This window comes from Montipora foliosa, chromosome 9 (assembly GCF_036669935.1).
Source record: "Montipora foliosa isolate CH-2021 chromosome 9, ASM3666993v2, whole genome shotgun sequence".
NCBI lineage: Eukaryota > Metazoa > Cnidaria > Anthozoa > Scleractinia > Acroporidae > Montipora > Montipora foliosa.
In genome coordinates, this window is record NC_090877.1 from 46,053,576 (window position 1) to 46,081,339 (window position 27,764).

A 27,764-nucleotide genomic window follows, 5' to 3' on the forward strand; every position below is an offset into this window, starting at 1 on the left:
GTAAATTGAAATCAGCAAATCAACGCATATCAAATCAAAATCGCTCTCAGAACGTGTTCATAAAAAAATGAGATCATCCATACATCAAGTTACCCAGGCACAGACTTAAAAATAGACAGAGATTAAACTTTGCGTTCCCGGAAAACGGCTATTTAACAATTATTCGCCGAAGGCGAAGTGATTATCGGTGAATTTTCACCGTGACAAAGTCGAGGTGAATATTCACCGATAATCACCTCGTCTTCAGCAAATAATTGTTTTAGTATAAATACAGAGGTGATTATTTCAAAAGAGAGAAAAAAAAAAAAACATTTCAACGCGAAATCATCTTCATTTACAGTGGCAAAACGACTACTGGCAGCCATTTTGTCCATCGAGGTGATTATCGGCTGATAATCCGAGATTTCGAGCCAATGAGAGCGAGCGATTTTGTATAATCACCTGTGTGTTTATACTAATTGATATTAACCGAAAACAACATCCCATTCCTTGCCTGTTAACTACAGTTAACGAGCGAAAATTAACAATAGAGAAATAAGATACAACAAGACGATTTTCACAGTCTTATGACAAGCAGTTGCCTCGAAGAAAACACAAGGGTTAATCTTCTGCGATAAATGTTACAACTCGGCGACTATGCTTTCCTGAATTTCTCTCCAGTCCTTTTCGTTTGCATTACGCTCGTTAACGCCCTACCATATCTGTCATAAACCTGACGAGCCAAGATACTTTTTAAAATACTCAAACTGTTGGTATAAACTGCCGCTTTTTATTTTAGTGCTCTCTTAACAATTGTACCCGTGCATGGCGCGAGACTTACCCCTTCTCAGGATAAAGCACTATGGAACGTGGATACACATCATCCTTCTTGAAAACCGCACCCATATTAGTTTTGTGCCTCAAACTGTAAACGTTAATGCTATTGAAGACTCTGTCGGTCCAATAGAGCTGCTGTCCGTAGGGGTCGATGGCGAGATCAAACGGTGATGCACCGCTGTTTATCTTGAGGGTCTTGACATTGGTTCCATTTTGATAAGCGCATTTGATTGATTTGGTGGTTCCGCCATCGATCCAGAAAACTAAGTGGCTGTTGATGTCATAATCGATGGAAAGCACATTTTCTAAATCTCGCACAGGCAAAACCACTTCGAGATTGTCAACAGAGTCAATCAAGAATCGACGAATGGTGGTTTTGGTGCTGAACAACATAAAGACACTTGGAGCTGAAAAAGAGAACAATAATTAACATACGTAAGGCACAGTTTCAGTAACCCCGTAACAGACTGGTAGAGCAAAGATTGACATACCGAACCTTGGAATAACGAAGTAATCGAAATAAAAAACCCATGATGCACCCCACGTAAATCAAATGCCAGGGAAATAACTTACACACAACGAACCACGGGATAAAACAAACAAAATTGTCCTGTCCTACAAACTTCGGAAATTAAGAATAATAAGAGGAAAAAACGAAACCACTCGGGTCTTTGCGTCCGAATTTTTTGTGCGTTTACTGCTGGCAGCCTGCACCACCTCTTGATTGACTAATACTTGTCCACTTCTGCGATTTGTGAAAGTTATAACCTCTGCAATTTGTTAAAACGATAGGCATGGATGCCTTTAAGGTCCTTTAAAAGTTTAGTTTACCTTCGCAAGTTCGGTTGTCCGTATCTAATAATTGATAGTGCGTGGGACAGGAACACACTCTTGTGCTATCAGGTTTGGCGAAGCAAAGATGGCTACATCCATTGTTGTCGGCGGCACAAGGATTCCAGCCTGAAACATGAGGAGAGGTGTTACAAGAAAAACGTTGAGAACCCATGGGAATCTACAGTAGCATAATGGTAAAGAGGTCCCTTGCAACATTACGCAAGAGTGCATGCAGTATTAAGAGCTAAAACGCACAAACACTGTTCTTATCGAGGGTTTCTTTCAGGCATTGGCTAGAACAATTAATAAACAACGCAACAAATCGGCAATTCTCGTAAATACTTAAAAAATTCTGCTCGCAATGATGAACAATAAGTAATAATATTAAAAAAAGAAATAACAAAAAAAAAAAATTAATAATAATACTGTCTCGCTAGCCGTCGTCGCAAAGTACAGCAAGGACCTAGTTCGGACAGAAGGCATACTATTGCGCCCCTGGCAGCCGCTATCATGTTACGACCATGTATAGAGCGTTTTCACTCACGTGACCAGCAGCCATATTGGATTACCAAAACAAAAGAAAGTATTTGCACAAAAAATAGAGTTCAATTCCCGGAGGATTAGTTTGGTACACAATCATGGCCGCCATTCCTTTGTTTTGGAACGCCAACATGGCCGCCGTGACGTCATGTGAAAACGCTATATAGACCTCTTTCATAATGACGGATAAATAAAATATTTTTTTGTTTTAATGCTAATATACCTTACTAGCCTCGCTACGACGAGGAAATTTAAAGAGAATTTTTACTTCAAAATGAGAGCAGTAGGTCTAATTAACATGAAGACAAAAGAATGTAAAAGTGATCGCCATTTATGAACGTGGTTTATGACCTTGGAGCACAGCTTACAGCCAGCTGGAATTAGCTGCTGCAAGCTGGTTTTTGCTGAAGGAGCAAGACCAGAGAACCCGGAGAAAAACCCTCGAAGTAGACTAGAGAGCCAACAAAAACTCAACCCACTTAGTCTTATGGCGTCATGTCCGAGAATCGAACCTGTGCCACATCGGTGGGAGGCGAGTGCTCTCACTACTGCGCCAACAGTGCTACCATGTAAATATTTTCGCTAAATCCAAAATACCCACCGCCACCACAAAAAGTATTGTATTGGGGACCATCTCACACAATTCTAGTACCAAATCTGCTTCAAACTCTAAGCTCTTGATAATTGGCATGCTTCACAAATACTTAACAATTATTTCATGAGTGCGCACGTTGGATGACTGGGATTCAGTGAAAACTAGCCATAAGGGATACTACGGATGGACAAAATATTTATGTACAAAAATCTTTACATACCTTCCTGTCTGCTGCTGTGAAATACAAGGATGTCCATAATATTGTTAATATTGCTCTCAATTCGCGTCTGACCCAATCCATTCGTTTTATTAGCTCGGTAAATTGTTGACAAGTCAGCGTAATAGATATAATCCTCGAACTGTGTCAATGCAAATGTCATTGGCAGCCCTGACACGACAATTCGCCTATTTGTTCCATTTAAGTTTGCACACTCAATCATCCTCCTTTCTTGATCGGCCCAGAAGATTAATCCGGCCGAAGAGTCGATTGTTAAGCCAGCAGGAGGACTTGGGTTGGTGAATAAAGTGCGTCTGTTTGATCCGTCTAAGTCAGCTATTTCTATGGTTGGATTTCTTCCATCGTTCACCCAGTACATATGTCTACAAAAAATGTACGTTAACCATCAAAAGCGTTTTATATTTCAGTCCAAGTGTGAGAAAAATCGAATCCCGTGAAGACAGTCAGGTGCAATTGACCATTTTTAAATCTCCACTCTTGCGCATGAAGAAATTTAAACCGTAATCCAAATGGTTTGAACGTTTTTCTAAATAATAATAATAATAATGATAATTGCTAATGCTAATCACCCTTACTTGCAGCCGAGGACTGAATTGCGAAGGGCACAGCTCACGACATCGGGCTGAAAGCATACAAAGGCGCCTCTGGCTGTCGCTATACAGTACATGTTTGATGTCGGAGCACAGCACCACAGCTAGATGTTAATTAGCTGTGAGTCGATTTTGATGAGGGAGGAAAACCGGAGTACCCGGAGAAAAACCCTCGAGTCAGGTTGAGATCGACTGAAACTCAGCCCACATGCTGGCCGAGGCCAGAGTTGAACCCCGGCTCGCAGTGGTGGGAGGCCCGATAGATAACCACTAAACCGTGTTAGAAAAAAAAAGCCATCTTCAAATTTCCCAGGACCCGCCATCTTAAATAACAGTGAGGTGTCGTGCTTCCCCTATAATTTGAATACCAATAGGGCAACCATAACACGTCAGAACCAAAACAAGCAATTTTTCCGTACTGGTAATGGTTTCGATCGCGCGGAATTTTACAGTTTCACCTTGCCCGATTGCTCACTCTCCGTCCTTAATTTCCAGCACGGAACCGCAAGGGGTCTCTGTTACATGACACAAAAGTGCCATGCGGTCTGCAAACAGACACCTTCCCCTGGCAAGTTAACGTACAAATTAAACGTGTATGGATATACTAATGTGGAAGAAAGCATGCATTGGAGTGGAAAAAGGTTCCTTAACCAGAACGTCGGCTACCAATCGTTCCTTGTTTCTATCGGTTTAATTTGAAAAGCAGAATTTTACCCTGAGACCGGATCAAGCACCAGTTCACGTGGTTCCCATACATCCTTCCAAATCAACATTTTTCTGTGTTGCCCATCCAACCGGGACACTTCTATTCGGTGATTGCTTGCGTCCGTCCAATACAGGTTCTTAGCGATCCAGTCCACAGCCAGACCATCCGGAAATGACAAGTCTACTTCAATTATCGGTTCTATGTGGCTGCCATTAAGGAAGGCTCTGCTTATTGTCTTTTGGCCCCCATCCGTCCAGTAAACTTGCATCTCATCAGCGTTGAAGTCCAATGCACGCGCATCTTTCACACCCACCAAAGGAATCACTACTCCATTGTTGGTATCCAAGGAGATTTTTCTAATGTTTTCTTTGCTGGAAAACAACAGAAATGCCCCTGGCACTGCGAATCATTAAAAGAAAAGATAAAGCACTGGTTAAAAAAGCAACACTTCAATCCAATTATTGTGCAGAGGCCAGCGATTTTATAAGCTTGATTCCAGAAAAAAACCAAGAGTATCGTATTAAGAAAGCGAGAGTGTTGTTTGCACCTTTATCCAAACGGCAGACCAAGAAGTACAATCCCCACACATCCACTGCACTTGTCACCCACAGAATGTGGTCTCCAGATTCAAGGAAAAATTAACTGTGGTAATAACTTACAAATACAACTCTTCTTGTCTGCAAGCATCAGTTCCATTCCATCGGGACACTCGCAATTGACTCCTGTTGGACTGTACAGGCACAAATGACTGCATCCTCCATTATCTTGCTGACAGGGGTTCGAACCTATAAAGGAACATTTTCATCATTTTATTAACCTCAGAGAAGCAGGTTCCTGAGATGTCCTGGTCTTTTTAATTGCCCGGTCTTATAGTATTACAACTTAATATTCAAGACCCAAAAACTGACTTCTTGAAATTGTATCGGGTGTTGACTTATGCAAAAAAAACCGATATTAGTCGATGAAACTCAACGATATCATGAAATGTTAGGTACGACCCATGGACTAAACAAAAAACAGAAGGCAGCAAGGAAGACGCGTGACCTAACTGTTTGTCAAAAGGAGATGAAGAACGTTGTGGGTTGTACCAAAAGTCCAGCTTGTTGGGAAAAGGGATCATATCACATAATTATAATTCTTATTAATAGTTATTATTCATTCCAGCTAGTAACATAATTCTAACTAATAATAATAACAATTAATTTATATAGTGCTTATCCCTTTACTCTCACGGTGCCTCTCTCCACCCAGGTGTATAAATGGGTACCGGCAAAAATGCCGGGGGTAGGTAACCCTGCGATGGACTGGCATCCCATCCAGGGGGGAGTAGAAATACTCCCAGTCGCTTCATGCTACTGAAACCGGGATAAGCTCCGGCCTAATGAGCCACTTGGCTCGTAAGCAGACTTATTCCTCAAGAGTCCACAGGCGCTTCACATCGATAAAAAAAAAACCGTAGGATTTTAAATTATAAGATTGCGTCCACAGAAGCTGCACTTTTCTCGACCTAAGGCTGCGAGGAAACTAGCCGACAAAACAGCGCCTCAGCTTTTTTCAGTAAACTCCACATCGCATCTAAGAATGAGGTTGATGGACCACTCACGGAAAATATTTGACGGTAAGTGTCACACCGAGTCACAGAATTGTAACTGCCAACTCTTTTAAAATGCAAATTGCCATTCTTAGAGCTCTATCGGAATAAATCTGTTATGAAATTTGTCCAACTTATGTTGTGAAAGTTATGTTGACTTCGGAGAGTGATATCTGTTGGATAGCAACATCCTGAAAATTAATTGAATCCTCATAAAGTCGATCTTCAAATTACCCTCAACCCTCATCCAGTCACAGTTAATCCTCTATCTGCATAATTGAGCCCCAGCCAATAATTCCTGATTAAATTTTCGACCTCGGATATTGCGTTTCTAGCTTTCTGATTGGTTCGCTCATTCTCGGTTATCAACTATCACCGGTGGCTCAGTTGGTTGAACACCGGGCTGTCACGCGGGAGGTCGTGATTTCAACTCCGGAGGTCCCGTCTCACAACCCTTCAATGTTCATAATCCTGTGGGACGTAAAAAAACCCACACACTTGTCGCAAAGGGTAGGGCATGTAGTTCCCGGTGTTGTGGTCTGTCTTTTGTGATGTATCGTGGTTGGGAGGGTAAATGCTCGGAGAAGTTAGCTACACCAAGCTACTCTAAAAATCCGAGGGTAAATAAAGATATATAATATGATATGATATGATACATGAACTCATGTACCGTATGACCTAATATGGAAATTGATTAATAAAATTAATGAAATTGGCTTTAATTTTCAAGTGTCCAAGCATTCATAATTTAATGAAAATTTAATGAAAAATTATTCCATGAGCGCGTGTTGGATATGCATAGGAAATTGTTTGAGCCCAAGTGCATTTCGGGATTTATGGGCACGAGTCATGTTTTGAAAGTTCTGAAAATAGCCCGATCCGTAGGAGAGTGCAATTTGAGAACTTTCAAAACCTCAAGAGTGACCATAAATCACGAAATGCGCGAGCAAGTTCATAGGATTTTTTATTTATTATATACTCAACAAAATCACTCCATCCCTTGTTTTCCATAGCAACTTCCGTATTGCACCCTATAACCTATTTATGCATTCGTCATTAAGCAATCAGAAGCACGATATTCTGTTGAGTAATTCTATATAATGTATGACAGATGGTAAATAGCCAACGATTGGTTACTAACCAGTCCCATATCCAACAAGCGGTGCTAATCACAATTGTTAATTACCTGTTTGGATACGTGTAACTGATGAAAATCAAGCGAACTCACCAAGATCAAGGCTGAGGTTGACTGCTTTTAATCCCATCAAATCCGGTAGTTTTTTAATGAGGATTTTTCTGTCCTTTCCAGTGTGTTTATTGACACTTTCTATGTTCCTTTTTCTCCAGTCTGTCCAATATAGCTTATCACCATTAGAAGTAAAACCAAACACGTGTGGAAAATTTTTATTCAACAATGGTCTTCGATTGCTCCCATCCATATTCATAACCTCAATTTTGTCGTATTTAGCATCTGCCCAATAAATCTTTTGCTCATGGAAATCAATGGCAATCCCATTTACCCATGCTATGGAGCTGTTCACCAAGGTAATGCGATGGCTTCCATCAAGTCCTGCTCTTTCTATCTTTGGATTCTTTCCCCAGTCAGTCCAATACATGTAGCTGACACAAAGAAAAATTAAATACGCTCTTCACTTGATTGTGCATTTGCCATGATTTACTGTACCAACCAAAACCAATATCTATTGCCGGTAGTATTCAAATGGAGATGAGGCACTTATTTTTCGGCTACAAGTGCCTTACTTTTTGCCTTTTGTCTTATTTCCCTCTCAAAAACATCACAGCACTATCTGTAATCAAATGCTCACCCATGAGATGGATCCAAAGCAATCGCTCTTGGTTCATCCAAATTTTCGCTGATGAGAACTTTTCTTGCTGTTCCATTTAATCGACTGACTTCAATTCGATCAGTACCAGTGTCAGTCCAGTACAAATTGCGTGCCACCCAATCAACAGCAATTCCATCAGGACGTTTGATTTGCGAAGCTATGACAACCTCTACATCTGAAACCAAGAAAACAATTTGTTTTAAAGGTAAAAAGTAAAAGGAACTTCTTTTTAGGTGTTTGTATACTTAACAATGTACACCTTTGGGGGTACACTTTGCATTCAGAAGGAACAAGAGGCTACGGGTAGCCTACACTTTGTTCGAAGGAGTTTCAGCCGATTGCAGTAATTCAGTGATTTTTTAGTTACAATATCTTGGTCAACATTCTGATCAATTCCGTAGTCCGAAGTTCAAAGTCCAAAGTCCCCATTCCGTGACCCAACCGTATGGTTAGGTGCGATCGTAAAAGAGTTGCCAGGTCTGGAGACGGAGCTCCGCTACAAATGGATTTCTTGCAAATGGTTACTAAATGCAAATTTTTGCAATGCCTGCCACTTTGACAAAATATTTTGCGCACACCCTTTTAAAAACAGGACCACTAAGAATTGAAAACTGGGGGTCCAGAGGGGAGTGGTGAGAGGAACCATTTTTCACTAGTGTGACATGCATTATATGGGCTGCCCGTGTTCTTTGTTTGAACTCAAGAGTTAAAAAAAAATTACGGATCCTGGTGGCCTCGTTACAAATAGTCCATATCCATACCTGTGCCATCCACTCTGGATCTCTTAATTTCAAGATTCTCATCATCACTCCAATAAATGAATTTGTCGATAGGGTCAAAGTCAATAGCAACTGCATGTCTGATTCCAAAAACTGGAACAACAATGTCAATAAAATCGGGTGTATCCAGTGAGATAAGCCTGATATCCTCTTTCCTTGCCAATAAGAGAAAGTTAACTGGACCTGTAAATTAGAGAAGCATTAATGAAGTCAATTTAGAAAACACTAACGATGCTGATAACCCAGTTACCTCAGGTAAAACAGCAAATTTTAACTATTAACAATGACGGTAATTGAACTGAGTGGAGTGCAATTTGGTCTAATATAAGTGTAAAATCGAACGAGTGCACAGCAAAGTTGGGGGAACAAAACTTGTAAAATTTGCCACACAATGCCTTTATTTGTCTTCCATTTTCCTGCAATTTGATTGGTTACTTTAAGCAAGCCTTGATATCTGATTGGTTGTTTTGTTTTAGTATTCCTTTCTCATTGGCCGTGGAAAAGGAGTTATTTAGAGCAATAAATGGTGCGATTCTTGTGCGATTCGTGAATAAAGCGCTCTACTGAGAGCCAATCAGATTGCAAGGATCGCCAGTGATTTCTAAATGCATGTAATCGTAGTAATTGCATGGAGATGGTTATGAAACTCGACAAGTTCCTTTGTTTCATATTTTTGTCCATATTTTGGGCCTTGACCCTGCACAAAACACACCTTTTTTTTCGATTAAATTATGCGCAACTAATTTGCAAACCCGTGCGAAGCAAAAACAAAAGATTGTGCGGGGTCACGGGTAATTCAACATCGATTGCGACAGCATTGTTCTCGCTTTTGAAGTTTTTAAGGTTTCATAACCATTTCCTGGATTAACTATGATGAAATATCGCATAAAAGGTTGCTGTTATTCATCGTGGCGAGGTACGATAATAACAATAAAGTATTCTCGTTTGTCTCGATGTGGACACTTGTGATATAGATCGCGACGTTTCGACTGCATACTGCTAGTCTTCATCAGGCGATGAGGTCGACTGGTTACGAGTCACCTTTTAAGCAGGATGCTCCGCTGTAATTGGTTGGTTTTAGCAGCCTTGACGCACTCAGCTATGTCCTCGTGTGCCACTTTTTTGCTCTAACATCACATTTTGACGTCATCTCTGATCTATTACTGAACAGACGCACCGCACTATGGAATCTATTTGTTAAATAATTGACTGCTCCCCGCTTTTAAGGGCCAATATGCTGCTCAAGACATCGAAAGCATAAAATAAGGAGCCTCTTGCAGACACTATTCGTTCCATGTCTGATATCAGAGCACTGCACCACTGTGGGTCTACTTTGATGAGGTATGAAAACCGGATTAACCGTGAGTCAGGTTGAGATTGACTGAAACTCATCCCACATACGATTGCAGAGGCAGCGCCAGCGTGACGCCCCGTTTATTTAGGGAACTTACGCAACGACGACGGCGACGGCGATGGCAACGAGAACATCATCTCAGCATGCAGGGCATGCAAAGCTATCGTTTTTCCCACTAAATATGCAACTTTTTGACGTTCTCGTCAGGTTGAGATTGACTGAAACTCAGCCCACATACGATTGCAGAGGCAGCGCCAGCGTGACGCCCCGTTTATTTAGGGAACTTACGCAACGACGACGGCGACGGCGATGGCAACGAGAACATCATCTCAGCATGCAGGGCATGCAAAGCTATCGTTTTTCCCACTAAATATGCAACTTTTTGACGTTCTCGTCAGGTTGAGATTGACTGAAACTCAGCCCACATACGATTGCAGAGGCAGCGTCAGCGTGACGCCCCGTTTATTTAGGGAACTTACGCAACGACGACGGCGACGGCGATGGCAACGAGAACATCATCTCAGCATGCAGGGCATGCAAAGCTATCGTTTTTTCACACTAAATATGCAACTTTTTGACGTTCCCGTCGCCGTTGCTTAAAGTGCCTATGAAGTAAATTTAATTCTCATGTATTTTTGAAGCTTGTTGTGTCTTGATTACGAAATGACAAAGGAAATTAAGTTTGAAAAAGTAAATTAAACTCGTTTTTTTTTTCAATCTTTTTAGAGCGTAATTCGTCTCCTGTGGACTGGGAACGAGTTTTTGCTTAGATCAACTTTGTTTATGACGAAGATAATATACCTCAATGAGTTGCCTGCTTTTCCAATCGCCTTGCAGCGCCATGGAAACACCCACTATTTAATTAAAAAAATTGTTAACTACGGTTGATTTTCTGCAGAAGGAAAACGTAGGACAGCGAAGAGTTAACAGCCCTTAACAGATTCAAGTTCTGGGCCAAGCGAAAAGCTCGTTCGTTCGAATGTTCAACCACAGGCGCCCCAAGCTCAGTGTGAGGGAAAGCGAACATGTCCGACAAAAATATAAGGATTTGTATGGGAATCTCAATAAATTAGATAGCTTAAGAAAAAAAATTATATGAAAAAACTCTCACTTAAAAAGCCTTTTCATTGTGGGTAGCTTCCTTCCTGTGTGGTTGTTTTCCAGATGCAACACAATTTGAGATATTTTTCAATCTCTCTGTTGCCCATCGTATCATACAATACCAAGCCTGCACACTCTATTCTGAAGAACCCACCAAACTGAGTCAAATATTCCGAGATAAAATGTTCCCACAGTCACAATTCAACTTCAGAATCACTTAACAAAGATTGAATTTTCATTTCAACCCACCAACGCCTCTTCGGTGACTCTACTAATTTTCTACTGTCGTCGTACACTGGGATGCCCACAATATGGAAACAAATGTCATCAAAATGTGCGGAACCCAAAGCCGACTTTTTCACAGGGACGACATCTTTCATGTGAATTCGGACAAACCAAAAACACTTCTGCCGTAAAGTTTCGTCCTTCGGAAAATAATGCCTACTTGTTCCCTTTATACAAGTTCGATAACTGCAGTTCGCCATATTTGGGTTACCAGCAGCGTGATAAGTCGCAGAGGTCAAACCTTTCTCCTTACCCGCCATAAAATGCTTGTCCTCTAAAGCATTTTCCACGTCACAGCTCTGTAATACCATCGTTTTGGCCGCGAGGAAGATGGAGATACTTAAAGGCGCCAAAATCAAATTTTGGATTCGATATATACATCAATGTATATGTTTTAAAGTAAAGTAAAGTAAAGTAAAGTAACCATATTTAACGTCGATAACTCGTAACAGTAATTCAACTGACAAACCTGAGGTCGACGGTGCGCTCATTTTACTCCCCCCTCTCCATCAGTGCTCCGTTTTACGGGTATTTAAAGGTACTTAGCTACACGAAAAGGAAAGAAATCGAAACAAGGGTGCGAGATCCGGGAATCGAACTCAGGACCTCTTGCACCAAGGCCGCGCACTAACCGACTGTGCCATCCTTGCTCCTCACCTTTACTGTCTTAAACCTACGCATTTAAAATCAGAAAATGATAATCTATTGTATTAGAACAAGATAGTTTTTACTTCATAGGGAACTTAGTTCCCTGACGACAGCTTTACGCCGTGCCTTGAGAGAGGCGGAATACACTGTACCAAATGAGTTTAAAAAACCTGACTTTTACCTTGCTCACACGTCATTTGATCTATCATAAGCCTAACACCAGTGGGACATGCGCAGGAACGACCATTGGTATTCAACAAACACAAATGACTGCATCCTCCATTAGTGGTCGAATTGCAAGGATTTTTACCTGTAAAAGAAGTAAACAAGCAGTGGAGTTACAGTGTAAATTATTGCAATAGACCTAATCGGTTAACTCAATGTTGTATCCAATTCATATCCTTTGGGAAATAAAACGTTTTGTCCCAGGTGATACTATAAACAAAGAATCTTAACCACGGGAGATTTGTACTGGATACATAATTGGCCGTGTTTTCACGCGCGGTTTTTCAGGTCACTTAGCGACTAACAACCGAAAATCCGCGAAAACAGTTCCTTTCCCAACTCACTTAAAGTTAAGCAATTCGCCAAATTTCAATAGAATTCTAATTAAATTTAAGCCACCAAACCAGGTAGCTTAAGGGGGGCGGCATTTAACCACAGAGAGACAATGGTTGCTAAGGAAGCTTTTAGTAAAAGAACCTTACAAAAAGGTTGGATGGATGGTTCTATGAAATAACTTTTTCAATGGAAATCTGTCAACACTTCAAACAGAAGGCGCATGCGCAACTAGTCCCAGTCTTCTGCCGTGCGTTTCAGTGAAAAAGAGGTAAAAGCCCCCAGGAAACGAAAGGAAGAGGCGGTTTTTTAAAGGGATGGGAACCGTCCAATCTATTTTCGTAAACTGTAGCATGGAATTTCTATTTGGACAAAAAATGGAACTGATATTTTGGAAAGTGTGTCAAAGAAGGACCTTATGACGTCATAATGTTTTTGTGAAATAATTTCTTTTAAAATCCATGCTACAGATTTTGTGTTAGAATTTTCTCATACTGTTGCATTAAAAAATGAGAACAACATAGTTAACTCGCTGAGTTTTTAGGCATTTTCTGTTTGGTCACGTGATTGACCAAATATGGTTGTGAGTCGAATCATACAAAGGTATGTTAGATAGAACACATTTGGCAAAAAAGGATAACTGAAGAGTTAAAGGAATCCGAGAAATGACTATTTGAACTGAGGGGTCTATTGCAACGGATTGGTTGTTAAGAGCCACCCCTCTTAAGCCAGTTAGCAATTTCAAATAGGAAATACAACAGGCGTGCCATTTTTATCATTTTTATTATTGCATTGGCTGCTCTTTCCTCATTTAATCTTACCCGTGAAAACCCGTCTCATTTTTTGTTTTTTTTTCTTGTTTCGGAAATTGGAAAAGTTGCGTAATTGGGTCTTTCCTGTCATACATATCTGGAATCTTGAAAGATAATGGACTTCGTTGAGCCGTGTCAAATTAAGCTGTATTTCCAATATCTTACTAATTGAAGTGTTGTGTACAACACTGAGACCAAATGGAAAATTCTCTGGTAACTTTTCCTGGTTGGATATAGAGAGAGAAGGAATCGAACACCTCGAGTGGATCTGTGATTTCTGTTGTCTGGCTATTTATACAACAAACTTACCAGGTCTAGGTTGCTGTCTTTTCGATTCAAATGCCCGAATACCCATATGAGGATATGCATTTGATGAAATCATTTGGCACCGCATTCCAGTATTCTTGTTTGAGGAGTGAATCCCTCTTGTCTTCCAATCTGTCCAATATATTTTATTCTCGTACAACGTCAGATCAAATGGATGACCCAAAGTACACTGTACAGGAGATTTAAATACTTTCTCACGGCTTGAGCCATCATAATTTGCCTTATCTATATAATACAATTTGGCATCCGTCCAATATATTTTATGAGCGCTGTAGTCTATTGTCAGCCCATTGGGCCAATAAATGTCTTGTTGGATAATTGACTGACGATTTGAAGCATCCATTTCAGCTCTCTCTATTTTGGGCTCTTCACCCCAATCAGTCCAAAACATGAACCTGCAATACAGAAATCAAAAAAGATTTAGTTTTGCTGACAAAAAGAACACTTACAGCTGACTGAGTACGATGTATCTATAGGACGAATTTTGTAGACGAAGGAAACGAGTCTTATGGCTCAAGAATCTCTTCGGTTGCACGTATTACTGAAAAAATAGAAATTGAGAATCACGCGTTAGCGTCAAACAGCAAACGGCAAACGACAGGCCAGCTGCTGATTATCATTAGGCATGAAATTTTCTACTACTCTGGCTTTCCAAATGGCTCGGCGGTCGAAGGTAACAAGCCAGAAATGAGCGAATACTATATTTATACTAGCGGTTTCAAAGAAAAAAATAGAATGAAAGGTTTGCAATTGTATGTACTTTTGTAATTTGACGCTGTTGGTATTCAGAGTACCACAAAAATACGAGACAAAATGCGTGCCGCGCCGGTAGCACGATTATTTTCCTCTTTCAACCAATAAAAATTAATTATTTGGGACCTTTAGATCGGAGGACAAGGACAACTACAAGTATTAACTTCGAGTACGGTCACGAGTACTCGTTTTCCGTTGTGAGCATGCGCACTTCGAAAAATGTCGGCCTCCAAAACGTATGCGCATGCGCATGCTTCGATCTAAAGGTCCATTACTGTTAGCACAACGAGTGCGACTTCGAGTGCAAGTTCTGGGATTATTGAAGAATGCGCGTCCGTACGGCGCAGCACGACTTGCTCAAGTCGTCCGGCAAGATAATCTGCGACAACTTTACATCGAAAAGTCGTAGCGGAAGGAAAGAGTTTATCAAAAGGAAACTGCGTCTGTTTTTCGTCGTTTACTGTAAAGGACTTCCACAAGTAAAAGCGCAAACACCAGCAACTCATTCAAAATTAACTGGTGCCGAAATGTGAACTTCATCCCGTATAATAGTATTTTCTGCAGATTGGAACTCGTCTTATAAGCTTATCTAAATACGTCGTGGAGCACGACTTCGACAACGAAATACAAGTTGTACTTGATCTCGTACCCGCATTCGTTGCCGATGCTAACATTCTCTCATGATATTCTTGTTTTGTGGCTTTGTCGCAGCCGTAGCCGTCGTCGTTTCTTAAACTCCCTATTGCAGTAAACACGATGCTGAATAGTAGTGATTGAGACGGCAAACGGCAACGACGGTAGCTAGTTGTCTTAAAAGCAGGGAAATTCTTTATGTTAATTTCTTCCTCTATCTCTGCATTGAAGTTGAACGAAATTTGTAAATCACTCAGAGGCAAAAATGAGATAGAATCAACTTGCAGTTCTTTAAGTTGCTTTTTGGCAAATCGCAAATTTCAACCTTAGTTATTATAATAATTGTCGTCATTCAGTTTGCGATGCTAAATCTCTCTAACGTCTGAATGTCTGTGATAATACACTTGGCTCGTTTTCTTATTTTTTGACTTGTTTGTACACAGCTACAGTTTTTTTAGAAGAAACTTTGTTGTAAGATCGTTGAGGCTGAAATTATCCAAACTGTTAAGAACGTACTAAGAACGTACCCAGGCTGACAGTCAGTTAAGAACGTCTTTATTTTCTTATTTGTTTTTATGAGTAGTATAAATAAAGGTAAGAGAAATGTAGAACTGTAGTATAACAAGACAATTTAACAAATACTTAAAGACATTTTTTAATTTTAACATTGTGGTTTTCTTATTGCGTGCTACATTGAGAACAGTTCATTTAAGTTCAGTTTTAAGCAAACAGACGCAACAACTCCCAATATTGTTGGGATTTCGTTGTTGGTTTTGCAGGTGTTGTATAGTGTTGGCAGTTGTGTACAAAACGACGCAAAAACTCCTAACGACGTAAGGGCTTGCAGTGTGTTATGGGAAGGATACTATCCAATAACAATAACGACGATTATGACGATAATAATAATAATAACAATAATAATAATGATGATAATAATAATAATAATAATAATAATAATAATAATAATAATAATAATAATAATAATAAGAAGAAGAAGAAGAAGAAGAAGAATGAAAATAAAGTTCAGCCTCAGCTCCAAAATTAGACGTCCTTACAAAAAAGGGGTGTACTACTATACTGGGTATTCCAGAATCGCTCCTAAAGCCCTCCCAAGAACAGTCGCTCCCACTCATTCCGCCTGAAGCCCCTAAATTGCTTTATTCGCTCCATCGGTTGTCTCATGCGGTCGCCAAATACGTACGTTCGCTACTGCTTGATGTAAAATTCTGGGTGGTGGCTTTTAATAGCACAAACTGAATGTTATAACTCGGAGGTGATTCTCAGTTATAATCAAAATGGCGTTCTACATTCACATATCTCTGGCTGAAAGGAGCGATTCTAGAATACTCGGCCACTATATATTGTATTCTTGTAGCGGCATCCTTTGAAGAACGAGGCATATAACAATATACGCTAATCACGGGATGAAACAGTTGACGGAAAAAAATGAGTCGGCTTCTTTTCCTTTTTAGAACTGTGACAATAACAATTGACCGACGTCCGATTTTCAATGCTTTTTAGTATATTTGACTGGTCGGGGTGACTACGCTATTTCAAGCAATATAACCAGGGAAAAAGAAAATTTAATCCAAGCAGTAGTTATGAGGACGTGCCTTGAATGTACCAAAGTGGTTAATGGCGTTTTTTACGCGAGGAACACGAAACAAAATTGTTCACACTTACCCATAGAGCGGGTCAACGGCAATTGCTCTTGGAAGACCCATTTTTTTCCAAAACAGAACCTTTCTATTAGTTCCATCTAAGTTTGCAACTTCTATCCTATTTGTTTGCCAATCTGAATCACCACAGTCGGTCCAATACAACTTTCTTGCCACCCAATCTACAGCTAGGCCTTCGGGTTTCCTCAAACCCAACGAAATCACGTCCTCTACGTTTCTGGTCGTTCCTCTAACGGGTATACGCTTGATTTTCTCCAAGATAACATCCGTCCAGAAGACATAGCCCTCCGCAAAGAAGAAATCCACTGCAATAATTGAGTCGTCCAAACCATCGACTACTATCGTCTCTGTAGCTGTATGGTTTTTGTGAATTTTTTGAACTATCCTTATGTCCTTGCGATTGGCATATAAAAGCTTGGGAGAATACGCTGGGGACAGAGAACGAAATCAAAAGTCGAAACTAAGGTACAGAAGAAATGCTTTTCACCTCTTAGACTAACGAGAACGTTTCATCGATCCCAAGACCTCGAATTCGGCGGCAACTTTCTCCAAGGATTCGCTAACCAAATTAGTATTATAACCTTCCCCTTCCACAAAATTTTTGAAATTTTCTTTCAAGCTAGCAGCACATTTAATATTGCACTACCTCTGGTGATGTACCGCACATATATAGATAGTTAGCGTTTCTGACTTTCCTCAGCACAGAATGCTTCATAGCTTGGTCTTCTTAGTCTTTTTGTTGGTTATTACAGATAAATTTTGCATACGTGAACATTTAGCGACTTAGAACAGGTGTATTATATTCTGAGCGACTGGTCATCTGCAATAATTTGTTGCGTGATCATGACTTCCTTTTCGTGAAGTACCTTTATTCAGCAGAGTTCAGCCAGAGTTTCCAAAGATATTCAAAAAGGCCTCAAAGAGGCAAACACGCAGATTTTGTCTAGCTCTTTAGAAAGTAGTAGGATTTTGGATCGATGCAAAAAAGATTCTTTGCTCCCAACATACAATCTCTAATATTGTTTTCTTTCCTTGTTAACTTTAAACAGCTAGCTATATATAGTTTCAACAAAATACTGAGTTAAGCAATATTTACTACTTGAACAAAACGGTTCTCCTAACATAAAACTAGTATCATGCTTTACACTTCTGCTTCACTAATGTTTTGCTTTGGTGCTTTTAGCCACTTTAAAGTTTGCTGGTAGTTTTCAATCTTCTCTCTTAGTATTTTCTAGTAATATAATTCTTAGTCTGTATGCACTATGTGTGCTTTGAATGAAAATGTAATTAACCACTACTATACCCTGGGGACTTTTCAGGGTCAATGAACAACACTTTGTGGGGGACTTTGCCAGACTTCTTTTTATGGCGCAAATAACAGCCGTGCACTTTACAATCTTAACTGAATAAAACGTAGTTTACATAGGTGTCCCCAGAACAGTGTGAGTGACAGACCACCACACCGGGAACTACGTGCCCTACTCTTCTCGAACAGTATGTGGGTTCCACACAAGTGAAATGAGCTGAGACGAGGCCTACAGTTTATCGTCCTCATCCGAGAAGACTGGAATTTTCGGGTGTAGTTACAAAGGCAGCACTTTTTTCGGTGCTCAGTGGCTGAGCTTCCGATCGCTTTGGCGCTTCGCTATCTCTTGCTTTCTCGCTCCACCCTCTTTCCTAACTGATGTATACTGGATGTTTTGTACTTATGTGTTGTTTGTGCCGGATTGAAGGTGCATAAAGTAAACAGGCAATATATATGCAATAGAAGTCTGCAGATTACTCGAAAACCTCACGGTTCATTTAAATTTGGGCTCTGTGTATTTCCTTAACAATTGAGAAACACCAGAGATTTAACATACGATTTAATTTTCAAAAGTATACATAGATATACTTTGTTACAAGAATTATGAAGTGAAATGCGAATAAAATTGTTGTCGTTGTTGTTTTTCTTGACGTATCCGCTTTCTAGACCTCAGTTTTGAATCAAGATCTCAAATGAAGCTGATCTTGAATAGCAAACAGACTCTTTTATAAATCACGAACTTTTGGGCCCTCAATTTCTTAGGCTCGGTAACAATGCATGTAGCGTGCCAAAGAATGGAGGTTGGCACAGAACTAATCAATCAAAACTGTCGAAAAAATGCCAGTGTAAATAACCAAATACCAGACTAAATTACCACCAGGCTTGATAAAATAAGACCATCGTCAATTAAGCAAGGATTTTACTATCGAGAGAGTAATCTGAACCAGTCCCCCCCCCTTCACCCAAACGCGTGAATATCACATGCAGCAATAACTCAGCAAAAGAAAGCATACGTATTTTTAAATAAGGATATAGCAAAACATACCTTGACAAATATTGTAACAGAGGCAAAACAAGCAAATTGTTGCTTCGATTTTCATCTTTTTGCTTTACTCTTCGAGAACGCTTAACGATTAGAAACAGCGAACAAAGGGTTAGAAGGGCCGAAACCATGTGATGGACTCCTGATGAAACAAATTGACATATATCCTGAGTAGATGTGTAGACAGTCGCAAAATAGAATTTCCGGTATTGAGCGAGAAAAATTTTCCAGTGGAGTGATTCGTTCTTGTCTCACACGCGAGCTACCGAGGGCTCGAAAAACTTCCGCGGAATATTCGTTTCTGAATCAAACGGAACGTTCACTTCGAAACTGCCGACCAAACTAGAAAAATTCACAGTTTTTGGAAATTTCGGTTACATCTGTGTAAGAGAAAAATTCGAGTCTTTGCTCTGAGCAGAAAAGGGTCAAGATTAGTCAACAGATCGAAGCGGATTAATTTTTCTGTTGTCAAAACGGGATCTTCTTATGTTCGTTCCCAGGACCTTTCTCGTCACGTACAGAGAAGGTTACTGGGAACGAGATTGAAGATGATTGGGCGAGCTCTCGGTAAAAGATACCAAAATTAGCGAACGTTACTACAATAAGTATTTGGTTACCGCATTAGGAAACAGATGTAACGAATAAAGCAATTTGGGGGCTTCGGGAGAAATGAGTGGGCTCGAGCGACTGTTTTTGGGAGGGCATTTATTGAGCCATTATCCCTTGTTACCCAAGAGATACCTTGGATAAGAAGGGATATTATTAGATTATGCAGAAAAAAGAAATTGCATTACAATAAAGTGCGAAAAAGTGGGTTCTACTTCGGGTACCGCACACAACAGAGTAAAGGTTTTTTATTTGTAATTGTGTTTTGGCTGGGTATTGTTTCCGAGTGGTTCTTGCTTCGTTTGTTTTACGTTATCTGTGCCTACTAGTACTTTTCTACTGCATGAAGTAAGAGCCGAAAAAATGCCAGTCCAGTCCTTTGAGAGAAGTACCGAAAGCTAAACAATGCTATGAAAAGAGAATACAATTTGGCTCGATGGACATGCATCAACAACATGGCCTCCGACCTTGCAACTTCTGGAAATACTAAGCCTCTCTAGAATTATGTTAAAGGTAAACGCACTGGTACCAATACTTTGGTATCCTTGGTTGGCGATGAAGTCCTGACAGAGGATAGCTTGCTAGGAGCTTGAATTTGTATTTCTCAGCTGTATTCACTTTCGAGGATCTTGCAAACCTGCCTGCTTTAGAACCTATAGTTAGCGAGAAACGTAATGCTATTTCCTGCACTACTGATGAAGTTTTAAAGCACATTTTAAGTCCCCCAAAACGAATAAGTCTCCGGGTCCAGATCGAATCTCACCGGTATCTGAAATGGCGCCCTCGATCTCATTCCTGGTCAACAAATTATCCTTCCAGTTGGGCCATCATTGCCCAAAGATTATAGATCAGCAGATTTTTTTCAATTCCATAACAAATGTTGAAGCATATTTTATAATATTTTGAGCAATATTTTCATTATCGTTTTCTTGTATGCAGAGTGTTGTAATGCACGGAACTTCGATAAGAAATTGAAACGTGCAAACCAAATTAAGTGCCGCAAACAACCTCGTCCCTCTCTGTTAATTTAAGTAACTTTCCTACGAGTAATGCTTTAGGGGGCAGCCGAATTTCCGCCGATGTTGTTGGAGACACGAGGACCGTCTTAGCGGCTCTTTCTTATAAAATTGTAATACCGACCATGTTAGTTATCTTAACGTAATTATCTGTAGTGTTAGTTTTCCCGCGGTTAGCTCGCACGGGTTAGCATAAAGGACTGCGGAAACTTCGGTTTCCAAAAGATTTTACCTGGAGTGAACATATCAGCACCATGGTGAATATGGCGAATTAGGTCTTAGGGTTTATAAAACGGACCGCTGGAACAGCTAATACAAAAATAATTCTCACTAGGGCTTTATAAAACATTGGTCAGACCTCATTTTGAGTACGCCGCACCAGTCTGGAACCCTTACCTTGTCAAAGATACCCATATAATAGAGAGCGTACAAAGACGTGGAATGTTATAAGATTCTGTTCGGTTTGTCTCATCTGGATTTCGACGAACATTTCGAATTTACGAAAGCCAACTCCACAGAACAAAAGAATCCGTTGTTTCGACAGTCAATAGAACTCTGGTTGACACATTAATGACAATAGGTGACGTAACGGTGAGTATCGCTATTAGAGTGATTCGTGACTGGAACAATCTACCAGGAAATGTTGTTGAAGCAGGAAGCCTCGAACTTTTCAAATTACAACTTAAATCACGTTTAAAAGCTGTAAGCTGTTTTAAAATTGCAATGGAAGTTTTATTGTTTTAATTAATCAATTAATTAAGGAGATTTTTATTGATAGGGCTAACCTCTAAACTCCCCTTTTCAAATTTATTGATATTTTTGTATGTATGGTTTTAAATAAACATGTATGTATGGGTTATTGAGCAAGTGTGAGGTCAAGATGGCTGGATATTGGCCAAGTTCTTTTTTGCAGCCATCTTGACCGAACAAGCTTGTTCAATTAAGGATTTATTATATGGGATCAGAAACTCATAAGGGTTGTTCAATCCTTATGAGTTTCTGATGGGATAAAACACCAAAAAATATTCTTTGATCTTGCGGGACCAAGCGAGAAATCCCGAGCGGGCGGTATAGCTCCATATTGCCCGCTCGGGTAGCCAATCACAGCGCGGGATTTGGTTCTTTTTGCCCGCTCAAATAGCTAGTCATATAACAATGTATTGTATTGTATTGTGAAGAACGAGGCATATAACAAAAGACGCTATTCCTATGCAAATTAGCGAACGGGTATTCCAGAATCTAGCCAAAAACGGAGATCAACAGGATAAAACAATTGACAGAAAAATGTCTGGGCTTCTTTTCCTTTTTAAACTATGATAATAACAATTGAGCGACTTTCAATGCTTTTTAGTTTATATTTGACTGGTCGGGGTGACTACGCTATTTCAAGCAATATAACCAGGGAAAAAACAAAATTCATCCAAGCAGTAATTATCAGGACGTGCGTTGAATGGACCAAAGTGTAATGACGTGTTTTACGCGAGGAACACGAAACTAAATTGTTCACACTTACCCATAGAACGGGTCAACGGCAATTGCTCTTGGAAGACCCAAATTTTTCCAAAACAGAATCTTTCTATTAGTTCCATCTAAGTTTGCAACTTCTATCCTATTTGTTTGCCAATCTGAATCACCACAGTCGGTCCAATACAACTTTCTTGCCACCCAATCTACAGCTAGGCCTTCGGGTTTCCTCAAACCCAACGAAATCACGTCCTCTACGTTTCTTGTCTTTCCTCTAAAGGGTATACGCTTGATTTTCTCCAAGATAACATCCGTCCAGAAGACATAACCCTCCGCAAAGAAGAAATCCACTGCAATAATTGCGTCGTTCTTACCATCGATTACTATCGTCTCTGAAGCAGTACGGTTTTTGTGAATTTTTTGAACTATCCTTATGTCCTTGCGACTGGCATATAAAAGCTTGGGAAAATACGCTGGGGACGGAAGGAAATCAAAATTAAGTTGCAACTAAGGTATAGAAGTAATGCTTTTTTCATGTCTCAGATTGACCTGAATTTTTCAGCCGCCTCCTTCGCACACTAAATCACTTGTGGAGAGACTCTGAGAGTGACTTTGCAAGCTGAAATTCCGGCTACTCTAAGACCCTCTAAGACTAATTAAACGCTTTTATTATATAAACACCAATGAAATACCAAGTGAGCTTTCGTGCGAAAACATGATATCTTCACACGTGCACGTGAAAGGATCACTGTCGCGCCTTTCGATGTCTTTCGTGAAACGATTTAGTATTTCATTTGTGTTTATATAATAAATAGAATATTACATGGCCGCTTGGAGATACAAAATTTCTCTTCTCGTGTTGAAGAGAAATTTCGTATCTCCGCGCGGCCATGTTTGCCATCATAACATTTATCGCCAAGGCAAAAACTCGAAAAAGTGACCGTAAATAGATTTTTTTGCATTTTATGTCTTATCTTAACTTCGGTGCCAGTTTTCTCCAAGGATTCGCTACCCAAATTAGAATTATAACCAAATCTCATAATTTTTTCGCGAAATTTTTGTAGTCTTTTTTAAGTTAGCTTCATATTTGAAATTGTGCCCCCTCTGGCAAAGTTTTACATAGTGAGCTTTCCTTAGCGCAGACCGCTTCATAACTTGGTGACCGTCTTGTTGCATTGAGTTGTTTTAGAGAAATTTTGGGCAGGTGAACATCGACGACTTGGGACATGTGTATGATATTCTGCCCGACTGGTCATCTGCAATAATTTGTTGCGTGATCATGACTACCTTTTGGTGGAGTACTCTTATTCGGCAGAATTCAGCCATAGTTTCCAAAGTTTTAAAAAAGACCTTCAAAGACGCAAACACGCCGATTTGGGGCCGATATCACGGACGTTGCAAATTAGTCGCGTTTTGTTATCTTATTGCTGGCAGTTTTCTTCTCTCTTAATGTATCCTTGGAGTATATTTGTTAGTCTGTATGCACTATGTGTGCTTTATGCTTTAATGTGGTGTTTCCCTCTCTTACTTTCCAGCTCTACCTTCTTTCCAACTTTTTTTTTTTTTTTTTTTTTTTTTTTTAAATTTTTCTCTTTTAATTACAACAGTCAAACACACATTACAGAGCTGAGATATAAAATATTACATACAATATAAGTGCGAGAAAACAAGAAATCTATACTACACTGCTAACTACATGTCACAAAGCTTATGAACTATATAAAACAACGTTAAAATTACTTGTTAATTTAAGAATCTGGCCCATTTTTTGTAAAAAGTGCTGCATTTATTGGAGCTGAAAGCTATGTATTTTTCTGTCTCAATCTTTTGGTGTAATAACGCTTTAAAATCAGCAAAAATAAAATTGATTCTATTTATTGCTTTACAATAGATTAGGTATTTCCCAATAAGAATAAGATGGTTTAGGGCTGAACAAGAGGACCAATTATTTAAGATGCCGTACATGATTTCTTTCTTGCCTAGAGTTAAAGTTTCTTTGGAAATGCACTGGTACCAACCAGTGAAGTCGGACCAGAAGGAAACAGCAATAGGACAGAATACAAATAAATGGGTGACTGTTTGCTCCACATTTGGACAATACGGACAGAAAGGATCCTCGACTTTTTTCATTTTGTGAAGTATAGCGTTTGTATAAAGTATGTTGTGAATTATTTTATACTGAAACATTGAAAGTTTTATTTCTTTTGTGGCAACGAAAGGTATAGAATAAATTTTCTTACATTCTTCCTTACTAAATCCCATTTCCATCAGCTTTTTCTCTGCCGTTGGCGGATTAGAGTCTCGGTTTTCGACCAGAAACCTGTGTATTGTTTTGCAAGTCATCTTATCAATGGCAATTAGGTTAGTTGTATTAGTTTGATTTTCTTCTTTTAAGTAATTCTTCCACTTTCCTGGTATTGTAGAAGTGAGGCCAATGAACTGCAGAAAGTTACATTTAATCTTAAATTTCTGTGAGAACTCATGAAAAGATAGAAGCCGGGTTTTGTTTTCATCTACAAGGCTCGAGAGTTTAGTAACACCAACTTGGTGCCAACTTTCAAAGTATACGGACGTGTTATTAATTTTTATAAAACTATTGTTCCAAATAATCTGATCAAGTACGCCTTTCTTTGTTTTAGGAATCGCGTTATTAATTTCTTGCCAATGTAGAATTATTTCATTATAAAAAGCAGGCAGTTTTACATTTAAAGTCAAATATTTAACGTTGTAATTGCAATAAAACAGTAGTGTTCCGCCTACATTAGAGAGCAGACGTAAAGGAATGATCTTCCACGGTTGATTACCTTCTGAGCAGAAACGTTTTACCCAACATATTTTTAATGCTTTATCAAACAAAGAAAAGTTTATCATATTTAGGCCTCCGTTTTCCTTGTCTTTTATCAAGGTGGATTTTTTAATCTTTGGGATTTTGTAATTCCATATGAAATCAAAGATTAGTTTGTCTACTTCAGCTGCGAAAGAGGCTGGTGTACTCAACACACTACAGACAAAAGTAAGCTTCGAAATTGCCATAGATTTCACTATCTGAATTCGGCCGTGGACTGATATGTCTCTTGCTGACCAAATATTCAAGAGTTTTCTTAAAGAATCTAGTCTATCAAAAAAGTTCTTTTTGGCTGCGAGTTTTTCGTCATAAGAGAAGTAGACTCCCAGTGCATAGATTGGTTCTTCATTCATCCTTAAATTTTGAAACGTGTCTTTTCGATGGCGTAGAGACCCTAACCACAACAACTCTGATTTCGACTGATTTATTTTTAATCCAGAACAGTTTTCGAACTGGGAAAGTAAACTGAATAGATAACTTAGAGATTCGGTGTCTTCAAGAAAAGCTGTGGTATCATCCGCGTACTGAGAGAGCTTCAACATATTTCTTTCATCAATTTTAATGCCTTTTATTTCTTTTGAACTTCTTATGGCATTACCCAGGATTTCAATTCCAATGACAAACAAGACGCCTGACAGAGGACATCCCTGCCTGACTCTTCCCAAATTGAAGTGTTTAGTAGCATATCCGTTATTTAAAACACAACTAGAAATGTCGCTGTAAATTACTCTAATCCATTGCCGTAACTGTGGGCCAAAGTTGAGTACTTCTATGGAGATGGAGATAATTCCATTCAAGAGAGTCAAATGCTTTTTCAAAATCGAGAAAAACAGCCAGACCAGGGATGTTGTGGGTTTTTGTAAATGACATAATGTCGGAAATCGTTCTAATACTTTCTCCAATGTACCTACCTTTGACATAACCTGTTTGACTTTCATTAACAATTTTAGGGAGAACTTTCTCCATTCTGAGTGCAATGGCTTTTGCAGCGATTTTATAATCGTTATTAAGAAGGGAAACTGGCCTCCAATTTTTTAAATATTGCAAGTTTTTGTCTTTCTTTGGTATCAATGAAATAATTGCTAGCCGTTGAGAGATCGTTAGGAGGCCATTTTCAAAGCCGTAATTAAAACTGTCAACCATAAACGGTGCGACCACATTCCAGAAGCATCTGTAAAATTCAATTGTGAAACCATCAGAGCCTGGCGTCTTGTTGTTTTGGAACTTATTAAGCGCTTCGGAGCATTCCTCTATCGTTAGTAAGCCTTCGCAACTTCTAGCTTCTTCCTTTATCTAACTTTTTCAAATGGGGAGATTCGCAAAAATGTTTGAAATTGTTTGATTCAGGATCAGTATTTTTCGAGAGGTATATTTCTCTGTAGAATCTTTCTTCTTCATCTAGTATTCCTTTTGGATCACCCTGAACAGAGCCATCATCTGTTATCAATGAAGTTATGTGTTTTTTCCTGTGATTTCTTTTTTCTAAGTTTAAAAAATATTTATTATTCTTTTCGCCGAATTCATACCAGCGTGCTCTGCTTCGTACCATTGCGCCCTGGGTTTTTCGTGCAATTATTTTTGCCAATTTATTTTTTACGCGATCCATTTCCGCCTTTGTCTCTTCACTGAAGTGTGATCTGATCTTCTCTTGCAATTCATTGAATATTTGTGTTAACTTTTTTTCTTCGTCGCGTTGTTGCGATGCTTTTCTTTTTGAAAAGGCAATAGTCGCTGCCCTAATTTCCATTTTAATTAATTCCCAGAGAAGCCCTTTATCAGTCACATCATGATACTTTAAAACGAATTCAGGTATTTTAACCGTAATTAAGTCAACGTATTCTTCATCAATCAAAAGAGAATTATTAAGTTTCCAAAAACCTGGACCTCGATTAGCTTCTTTCTCACAGTGAGCTAGGACTAAGCTTAACGCAGAATGGTCTGAAAAAACATTAGCGACTATTTTAATGGTCTTCAAGGACGAGCAAATATCTTTAGATAGCAAGAAGTAATCTAGTCTGCATTGAATTGTCATTGAAGATTGTTCCAAGTGTAGCCTTGCGCACTGGGATTTTTGACTTGCCATGTATCAACAAGATCATAGGTTTCCATTAAGTTATTCATTTCCTGGATAACGTTTTTTTTATGTTCAACCGGTCGCCCTCCTCGTTTATCCCAGCCATTCAACGGACAATTAAAGTCACCACCTATCACCAAAGTTTCATTTGCATAACTATTGAGGACGGAATTAGACAGATCTCTAAGGAATTTGATTTGTTGCATTTGATCGTTTGGTGCGTAAATATTTACCAAAATACACTTAACATCATCTATTGCTACTTCGCTTACAATGTATCTGCCGTTTTTGTCCCGAATTACATTTCCAATCGACACGTTGATTTTAGGTTTGAACAGGATCATTACACCACGGCTGTGAGTAGAGCCGTGGCATGCGAGCATTTTACCTCCCCATTCAGCCTCCCACAATCTGACAGTCTGTGCGGACGAATATGTTTCCTGAAGAAATATTACATCAGAATTTTGTTGATGTAACCATCTAAAAAATTGACGTCGTTTGGTAGTCTTGTTCAACCCTCTAACATTCAGAGATAAAAACTTAAGCTCCATTTGATATACGTTTTAGCCACTAGCAAAACTATTTATTACAGAAATGAAATAAGAGAATGAGCCAATGATACAGCACTTTGGTTTGTTTGTTGCAGTCGATTTCGTTAGCATATGAAAGCGGAGTACTAAAAGCACACACAAACCATAAAGACAAACAAATTTACTACATTTAAC

General features: G+C 39.3%; 1 protein-coding gene across 5 annotated transcripts in view; it reads right to left on the minus strand.

Moving 5' to 3' along the window:
- LOC137969353 (low-density lipoprotein receptor-related protein 6-like) overlaps positions 1-27,764 on the minus strand; it is a 37,342-nt gene that overhangs the window by 5,729 nt on the left and 3,849 nt on the right. Inside the window, exons 1-12 of one of the 5 annotated variants that reach the window (XM_068815556.1) lie at positions 22,170-22,310; positions 16,691-17,114; positions 13,604-14,016; positions 12,106-12,234; positions 8,519-8,719; positions 7,737-7,932; positions 7,139-7,530; positions 4,979-5,104; positions 4,328-4,718; positions 3,006-3,385; positions 1,648-1,776; positions 821-1,223 (exon numbers count right to left, since the gene is read on the minus strand). In XM_068815556.1, the coding sequence (XP_068671657.1) occupies positions 821-1,223; positions 1,648-1,776; positions 3,006-3,385; positions 4,328-4,718; positions 4,979-5,104; positions 7,139-7,530; positions 7,737-7,932; positions 8,519-8,719; positions 12,106-12,234; positions 13,604-14,016; positions 16,691-17,114; positions 22,170-22,245 (3,260 nt within the window). In that variant the 5' untranslated portion in view covers positions 22,246-22,310. Of the gene's footprint in view, positions 1-820; positions 1,224-1,647; positions 1,777-3,005; positions 3,386-4,327; positions 4,719-4,978; positions 5,105-7,138; positions 7,531-7,736; positions 7,933-8,518; positions 8,720-12,105; positions 12,235-13,603; positions 14,017-16,690; positions 17,115-19,037; positions 19,471-22,169; positions 22,594-27,764 lie in introns of those variants that run through there. The other 4 variants (XM_068815558.1, XM_068815559.1, XM_068815557.1 and 1 more) reach the window with 4 other exon arrangements.